The 9,684-nt window shown below is 36.6% G+C and overlaps 1 protein-coding gene across 1 annotated transcript; it reads left to right on the top strand.

The window, feature by feature from the left end:
- Positions 1-407: 407 nt before the first annotated feature.
- On the top strand, positions 408-8,015 carry LOC131078372 (small ribosomal subunit protein uS2). The gene is made up of 5 exons (XM_058016046.2): positions 408-753; positions 6,479-6,741; positions 6,866-7,063; positions 7,160-7,382; positions 7,594-8,015. The coding sequence occupies exons 1-5, from the start codon at positions 621-623 to the stop codon at positions 7,752-7,754; spliced, it is 978 nt and encodes a 325-aa protein (XP_057872029.1). The 5' UTR covers positions 408-620; the 3' UTR covers positions 7,755-8,015.
- The last annotated feature ends 1,669 nt before the right edge of the window (positions 8,016-9,684 follow it).

Raw genomic sequence — 9,684 nt, forward strand, 5'->3', positions numbered from 1 at the left:
ATTATATATTAATTTATTTAATGTTTAATAATAAATTGAGAGATATATATGTTTACTAGCTTATATATGTTTAATAAAACATAGCGAATAAATTGAGAGATATCCTTTTCAAGGCACCTATTTTTTAATCAATTGATCACATTAAAATGCAATAGATACTTCAAAAAAGATATATCTCAACTTATTTAAGATATATTATTAAATATATAAGCTAGTAATAAACACAATATTCCTAAAATAACTAGTATATCAAATTTATGTCTCTATATATATGTAAAATAAAATAAGCTTATGTATATATCCTTTACAAATTGAAATACCTTAAATAGATTTTTTTTTTCCTCTAACCCCTTCAGTTTGGTGCTCTAGAAACCTTGTAAACAAATTACATGTGCACAACTTCGCATAAAATACCACGGTTTGGCATGAAGGAAATTAGGGTTACGTTCTCCAAGGAGGCTTTAAAATAATAGGGTTTTAGGGTTTTTTTCCTTTTTTCATTTATTGGCGACGTTTGCTTCGTTTGTCGAAGCTAGTTTCAGATACAGAGGGATACCAAATTGTAAAGAAGAGAGTTTTAGGGTAGAAAATATCTGCACATTTCCTATTTCTGATAAAAAATGGCGCAGAGAGTGGGAGGGCTGTCTCAAAAGGAGGCAGACATTCAGATGATGCTCGCTGCCGATGTTCATCTCGGCACCAAAAACTGCGATTTTCAGATGGAGCGTTATGTCTTCAAGAGGCGTACTGATGGTAACTGCAAAGACACTAATTACTCTTATTTAGTCGTCTTATAGTTTATTTTAGGTTTTCTTTGTTTTGTAAGGATTGATTTTTTTAAAGAACGAAAGTAGGCTGTTTAGCCCAAAATTTATATGGGCCGGTGTATTAATCTCGGTTTCTTTGCTCATGAACCTTATACGTGCTTAACAATATCAACTGTTTTCATATTCAGATCTCCTACTATTCTCATCTAAACCATCTTGACTGTTTCCTATTTTTCTCCATTGTTGCAATATAATATGCAGTATTGTTTTTTACATCACAGTTGGATGCACAAGATCCGTTCACACATTGAAACTTTTCCATGCCTTCAAATAGTTAGTTTTAATGAACGCGCCTGCCCTGAAAGGCTAAATGCATCATGGCCTTAGGTCTATGGAGGCGCTAGGCAAATTGGTAAGAGGATGATCAGATACCTTTCATCAAAGGCCATCATAGCCTTAGCTCTTCACTTACCTAACCACGCAGTGACAAGAGGCTCGGTAACTTAATTATTAAATGGGTATACTCAGAGGCAGCTGTCTGCTATTGCCCATAATCCAATGTCCGCAAACAGAACTTGGGCCAGACTTAAGCTAAAATAACTACAGCAATGGCCAGATAATTAATACTGGATTGGAACATTCCTCATCATTTGTTTACTGGAACTCCGAAATCTTCTATTCGTTACTTATATAAAACACAGATTTGTAATAGCAGTCTTGTCTATTGCTCTTGATAACTTTACCATTAAGCGCTAGAAAGTTCTCTATACTTAGTAACTTACTCATAAACATAACAGGTGTAGCACCTATCTAGAACATTACCGCAAATGGCCAGGTGATTAATATTGGATCAAGATATACCTCACCAATTGTTTATTGTAACTTTAAAATCTTCATTGCATTGCATACCAACATGGGTTTTACAAAACATCAACGTTGAATGAAACACAGTCGTGTCTATTGTTTGTGATACTTTTATACGGTACAGGCCACAGTTTGATTGAAATTGGAATCATCTATGCCCAAAAGTAGCCTCTTGGTGGTTAATGTGCTTTTCTGCAGTGCCTTGGTGGTTAGTGGATAAGTTTCACTAGTTGGACTCTGGTTTGAATCCGCCAAGGAGCATGTCCACGAGAAGATCTAACTTTGTTCCATCTGCTAGTAATTGATAACAAAAGTTTTAACGTGGAGGCTATAGCACTACCTTCATACCAAATGCAAATTTAGAAAGATCTCATTTTATTTGTATTATAGGTTCTTTTGGTTCACCTACTATTCTAATTGTCACTCTGCAAATATTTTTTGATGTTTACTTTGACAACTTTTTGCGTTGAACAAGTATCAATCATTTTTGCTCTTGATACTAAAATCAATTAATAATGAAAATCCAAATAATTTGTAGATGTGGAATAGAATATTTTGCCCCATGCATCCTTTCACTATTCTCTTATCCCTTGTTGGGTTTTGAATTCAATGTAACTTGTGGTACTTGAGAAATATTTTTATTTTCGTGGCTTGATAATTCACTGGTCCTTATTAATGTTTAATTTTCACTATAACCGTTTCTTTCTAGTGGGATGTGAGCCCCCCTAATCCCTATGTTTTTGGGATGGGGGCAGCTCTAGGAGGCATGGACTTGGGGGAAACGTCCCCTTGCTGTCTTACCATCGCTGCTCAAGTCTCGGACGTTTTTGAGATGCCACCTGGTTTGGGGACTCCAGGACATCTCCAAGAAGTTCAGGAGACATCAAGGAATCTCTGAAGTGTCCCAGGGACTTCTAGGTGTTGCAAAAAATGAGTGATAAAATTATAAAAATAGCATTCACCATGAAGAATTGTTAGGCTTTGAATGCAATCAAGGTGCTTCCCTTGTACCCTGCGAGGGATGCTGCTCCCCGACCCTGTTGGGAGCTCTGCCACAGAACCCCACAAGGTGCACTGCCTCTTGACCCCAAAACTCCACTAACCATTGTTATTGTGCAATGCAATCATTGCCATGTTTTTAATGTTTTTTAGTTTTTGAGTAATTTTCAACTAGTTTCGAGTGTACTTCTGGATCTCCCTTTTATCAAGATCTTGATTTCTATAGCTGGGTTTCAGTATTATGTTACCTTCCTCAGGCTTCGTCATTTTAGTTGAAATAATTGTGGCAAGGACAGACTATCTGTAGTCGAGTTGCTTCCATATATGATCAAAAGATGTAATATTCCTTTGACAAGAAAGGTTGCCTAGTTTTGTGTTTACATGGATGTTAACATGAGTGGTTGCATCTTGTTCAGGCAATATGAGTGGACTCACTATGCTCCATCAAAAAATCGCTTCCTTTTCAAACTATCCTTATATCATGATTGGAGTGATTCAAATTGGCGAAGAGGTCATTGTATTTGCAGGGAGAACCCCTATTTATCATTACTTAATTATGAGACCTGAACTCTACCAAAAACCAAGACCTTTTATGAGAAGTTTTCTGTCTAGACTCTATTTGCAGTGTTAGTAAATGCCATGAACTGCAACTTGCTGTAAGAATCTACTGCAATTTATGTCTTCTTTCCCATTTTTGAGCTACTTATTATTTTATGATCTGTCTCTGAAAATTATAGACTAGAACACGATTGCTGAGCTGCTTTACCATTGTTGAAAGATTTCCAGGAGTAACTCTACTTTTGAGATATAACATTTACATTTGTGAGGGAACCCTTTTAGCAATTCCCTAGATTGAGGTGTTACAGAGTGGTACCATGCAACTGCCTAAATTAAGTTTGGTGATTAACTTCTAGTTGCACAGGTGGTACGATACAAATATCTAACTAAGCCTAAAGGATAATTTGGAATCCTATGCTAAAGTGGTGGAGCTGTTACAGTTAGTAATTGGAATTTCAGCCGTGGATAAATAGGGGCCTGAAATTATGCAGCTTCTCTTTAATAAAAAATCTGTCACATGGTTGCACATATTTTCATACAAATTTACAACTGCTTAAGATAAGCAGAATGATTAAAACAATCGTAGGATCACTAGCTCCAAAAATTGCTCCAAAAAGAATTGAGTTGAGTCAAGTAACTAAAATTAGCTAGGCAGCTGCCTGCATCAGATCACTCTGTTACTGTTAACATACTGCACTTTTTAGTATTGTTTATGAATATGCTCTGCAATTTTAATTCTGATTCCATTCTTCTAATGAAAAATCTAGGGGCAGTATGCCTTTCCTGATCTGGAAAGTGAGTTAGAGCTTCCAGGTTTGAGGACTTATCTAGCTCTTAATCCTTGTACCAAATGACTTATGGGTCTTACTATGATATTTGTTTTGTCAGTCATATTAAATAATTTGGTAATTTCCGCTTGCATGTTGGCTGCTGTTTGGATGCTGTGAGAAAGGTTTATGACCCAAATGACCTATGGGTCTTACTATAATATCTGTTTTGTCAGTTATATTAAATAATTTGGTAATTTCCCCTTGCATGTTGGCTACTGTTTAGATGCTGTGAGAAGGGGTTCTCTCTTTCCAGAGCCCTGCCCTGGGATGTGCCATACACAGCAATACAGATAGGATTTTACTCAATATCAATGCTATATTATTTCTTCTCATGATTCAAAATTGGGCTCTACTTGGAAACCACAAATAGATACCATTCAATTGGTTCTACTTTTGAAGCTGTAATCCTCATCAGCTTGAACTTGTCAATGGTGATACATGTATTTTTTGATCTTATATCTCTTCTAGGTCAAGAGAGTTCTATTGCTGTGAAAGGGAAATTGGTTTGTTTGTGTTGAAAATTATTTTTTTGAACTTTTTTGTTGTAAAATGGCATTTTTTGTTTCTGTAGTGTACAGTTACTAACTTACTGCATATTTAATTATCCAAGTGTATGATAAATACATTTTTGTTCACTTTGCTTTCATTTTCATTTCAAAAAAACATTTGTGCAAATAATTTTTGTAGGCAACCAATAGTGATATTTATGGGCTTCAATTGTTCTTTTAATTTTGTCACATGATTAATTATGTAGAGAGGCATAATTACAATGGCAGCAAGGGATGAAATGTGAAGGCATGAGCATGTTAACAAAAACCTGTTATCTTAAATTTGACTCTCATGTACATCTCAAATTATCAGTGTTCCACGGAAACGCGTTTCCCTCCAGGCCCAAGTCCCCCCGTCCCTGGAACTTTTTCCCTTTGTCCCCCCGTCCTCAAAGCCCGTCCCCATGTCCCCCCGTTTCCCCGCCCCCAATTGTTAAGTTTAAGCAATCAGATGTTAATCTAAGTAGTTAAATTATAATCAGACTGTGAATGAGCAGTAATAACAATAAAGCACAAGACACAAGACACAAATACCCTGGGAAAACCTCCCTCTTGGAGGAAAAACCCAGCATCAAAGATTCAGATCAGATCCTTTATTTATAAGCAGATTACATGAACAGTATATATCAGATAACTTATCTGATTGTAGTGTCAATCTAGGGCAGATTCAAACCAAGTATATGCAGCTGCGCTGCTGCAATATATCAAACTTTAGAGGGGGCAGAATATCGACATCACTTGGAGAAGAAGATCGCTGAAGTATGAGGACACCAATTTGCCCAGCAAGCTGCCCAATAGATTCGCTCAATGATCAGATAAGCTCGCATCAGTATTGAGACTTAGATCGCTTACTATCTTTCCAAGTTTACTGATTATATTACAAATGCGTTTCCCTCCTCCAAGCCCAAGTCCCCCCGTTTCCGAAACTTTTTCCCTTTGTCCCCCGTCCTCAAAGCCCGTCCCCCTGTTTCCCCGCCCCCAATGACTGTGGAATAATGCAAATTATTGATATTAATAAACATATTATTAATGATGTCTTATTAAATAAAAATAATTGGTAAGTAAAATGAACCGTATCTTTTAAAAAAAATGTCTCAAATAAAATAGTTTTTAAGTAAATATTGAATTAAATAATTCTAGTGTCTTTTCTTGTTGATCGACTTACCCATTAACTAAATATTAACAATGAAGTTCATATACAATTAAAGTAACTCTTGAAGTAAAAGTTAGTAAATTTTGTTTTCATTTTTTTTAAAACTTGACCATAAAAGACCTATCTCTTAAAGTAAAAGTTATAAAACAAATAATGTCTAAATATCTTTTCCTATCGATTGTTTATCTCATTTACATATAGGTAGTATCCATATAAATATTGTATAAAAAACATTTTACTTAATCTAAATTAATTGAATCAATGCTCTCAATTGTTCAGCTCTCAATATAAATTAATTCTTAATAGTTTTAAATAATGAAGTAATATATAATAATATGTATATTTTAAACTAGCATAGGTATCTTAAATGCATCTAACTAAAAAATGCTGATATATGCAGTATAGACACCTCAAGATTGATATCTTTTGGCATCTTTTAGATAGGATGTATTTAAGATACCTATTCTAGTTTAAATGGCACTAGGATAAATGTATTCCTAGGATTGCAATATGTGCGTTTTGGAAGTTTATGGTGCAATCACCCTCTGTGATTTTGTTATAAAGCAATTCATACGTATAAGTTATACTGTGTGGCCACAAGCAGTCATAATCATAATGTAATATTGAAGTACTGAGTGAGACAATCTAATGTATTTGTTATTCAACTTTTAGGGTGTAGTCAGAAGGAAACTAATTCATTATATTCCATTGTCTTCTTCAAGGATTAGGTGAGCCAATTATATGTTTTTCTTTCTGCAGGGATTTTCATCATAAACTTGGGCAAAACATGGGAAAAGCTCCAGCTTGCCGCAAGGGTCATCGTTGCAATTGAACACCCTCAAGATATCATTGTTCAATCTGCAAGGCCTTATGGACAAAGAGCTGTTCTGAAGTTCGCTCAGTACACTGGAGCACATGCAATTGCAGGCAGACATACTCCAGGAACATTTACAAATCAGCTGCAGACTTCATTTAATGAGCCTCGTCTTTTAATTCTCACTGATCCAAGGACTGACCATCAGGTGAGAGGCAATTCCTTTTTGTTTCTGCAGAAGCTTGATGATAGTTTTTAAGATTAATTCTTTGTGCTACCAAGAGAAGATGAGCTTAACTCAAGCCATTATTGATTCTTTGATATCTTGACAGCCTATTAGGGAAGCAGCTCTAGGGAATATCCCTACAATTGCATTCTGTGACACTGATTCACCGATGAAGCACGTTGATATTGGGATACCTGCAAACAATAAGGGTAAACACAGCATTGGTTGCCTGTTTTGGATGCTGGGAAGAATGGTTTTACAGATGCGAGGTACCATCCTCCCTGGTCACAAGTGGGATATCATGGTAAATCTTTTGCTGTCGCAATTAACAACCCTGCTCTGCTAAGTAAGATTAGATTCTTGTATTTCTGGATTTTACTTATAATTTGTTATTTTGCAGGTTGATTTATTCTTTTACAGAGAGCCAGAGGAAGCTAAAGAGCATGACGAAGAAGAGGCTCCTGTTCCTGAATATGCTGCTGACTATACTGCACCTGCACTTGGTCTTCCGGGAGAACAATGGGGTACTGAAGTTGCAGATGCTCAATGGGGTGCCCCTGAAGCTGGTGCAATTCCTGTAACTGTACCTGCTATTGCTGCAGCTGACTGGACCGGTGCCCCTGGTGAGTGATTTATCTTCTGTACAATTTACCTTGTTGGTATGAAGCTTCAGAGTAAGAGTTCATCTGTACCTGTGAACTTATTTTATTCCATCTATAAATCCTGTTTCAGCATAATATTTTGTGAGTAGTTCTTGATGTTGATATGTTAAAAGTTGCTACTATAAGATTCGCAGTTAAATGGTTCTAATAATTGATTGTTTTCATACTACAGGTCCTATCGCTGCAGAAGGATGGGACACGGCGCCTGCACCGTTGCCTACACCGTTGCCTACACCAGCAGGGTGGGATGCTGCAACAATGTCAAGTACACCCAGTGTCTCGGTTCCCAACTGGGAAACTGGCACCCAACCTAACTGGGCTCCCGAACCCTAGTAGAATCTTGATTAGGTTGTTCTGGTAGTTAGAGTGAACAATTTTTATTTTACGAGTTCCTGAAATTCAGTGGGGTTTTGTAGGACAGAGGCATTAAAGGCAGAATGAATTTTTTGATGGCTTGAGCTCTTCACTATAGGTGGAATAACTACTAGCTTTTATCTACTGCTCACTTTCAATGTACCAATTATGTTGTTGGCACACAAACAATTTTTGTACTATTTTGTAGCTTTAGAAATGTCAGTATCTCTGATTTTACTACGGGTTTTGTGATACCATGTGATAATTATGTAAGAGCTTTCAATTTTATTTCAAGAAGATTCATAATGTATTAAAAATTTAGAAGATCAAAATTTTTAAATCATCTACTGAGGATTATGAGCAATTTTGTGCCAACAGTCATGAGTTTTTCATGTATTGTTGTCCTCAACCCCATGTATATAGGAGTATGATCATTGATTTACTTCAATCAGCCAGTGGGAGCTTGGACAGAATAATCAGAATACAGAAAATTAGAATTGGCATTAACAAAAGAAACTAGACAAATAAAATTTAAGGGGGACAAGAAGTTTATTTGATCATATTATAATATACCAAAAACAAGAATTGTCAAATATCAGATGGACGTTAAACTGGTTACTGTAAGGTGAGAGTATTCCAGACACAAATATTGGTTTTCTTTCATCTTGTGCATCTGGGAACAGGAAGGTTTTTTCTAGTGAAGGCTGGCTTCCAATATCTGTTCTCAAGTGGTGAAATCTGCCTGTGGATCACTGAACCTCCTATGATTTGCTGGGTTTGGAGGAGTCTTTTTTCTGGCTGTTTGTAGTGTCTTCAATCTTGAGTTTCTGGATCTTTGCATTTACAAGCACTAGTGGCTACGCTTAGCTGCCTCTCTCTCGAACAGGGACATCTTTTGTCATGGGGAGAGGGAGAGATTTCAAACCTTTATATTTGACTGGGATTGTCATATTCCACAAAGATAATATGCCCTAAATTTTCTTTTGAGGTACTTTTTCTATCTTGGGGCTTTCTTGGCAAATTATTTAGTCCTGATCAAGTCAACCCGTTTCTGGAATACTTTCCATAACACAGGCACTCTGTTCCCAAATGTGTTCTAGACCTCAATCTATGTATGCTATTTAGAATGGCTAATGTCTATCTTCTTTGCATACAAAATCATCCCTGCCTAAATCTGAAAGCTATTTTTTACATTAACCAATGATAGGTGAGAAACAGCTTATGATTTTGACATTTTTACTGCTATGCTGTAATTTACCCTTGTGATCTTTTTCTGAGGGTGTTCTTTAAGGTGTGACTGATGTTCTCTTTGTAGGTCCTGAGTTTCCACAGTGGCTACTAGGTGCTTCTTTTCTTTTGGAACTTGGCTTCTTGTCGAAGTCCTGAAAGCTCTCAAAGTGACGTCCTTGTTTTGCAGTGCCCCAATTGCCCATGGTGTCATAATCCACATATATGTCATTATGCAATTGTCTTTACTGCAGACGAAGCTATAAACTCATCCACATTGTTATACTGGAATTATGGAACTCATGCTTGGCCTTGAAACCAGAGTCTATAATTCCATATGCATGTGTCTTGGCCTGTGACATTCCCATCCTACTAGTCAAGTTCCAAAAATTTCTCCTTGATTTTACTCACTGTTATCTTCTGGGAGAAATTGCTCCACACCCAGACTGAATTGTACATGGCCTTTTTATTGCTACTTCCTGACTGTGAACACACCATGAACTCGCTGCTATCATGTGGGAAGAAATGTTTCATATCACAGGAATTGTACATGACCTTCTATTGCTTCCACTTTACTGTTAACATCATGGTACGGATATGCAGTTTTATTTGCATCAGTAGCTTAAATGTGATTCTAGTGCACAGGTAATGTGACGAGTTAGTGGGAATTCAGAACAAGCAG

This window comes from Cryptomeria japonica, chromosome 3, assembly GCF_030272615.1.
Source record: "Cryptomeria japonica chromosome 3, Sugi_1.0, whole genome shotgun sequence".
Taxonomy (NCBI): domain Eukaryota; kingdom Viridiplantae; phylum Streptophyta; class Pinopsida; order Cupressales; family Cupressaceae; genus Cryptomeria; species Cryptomeria japonica.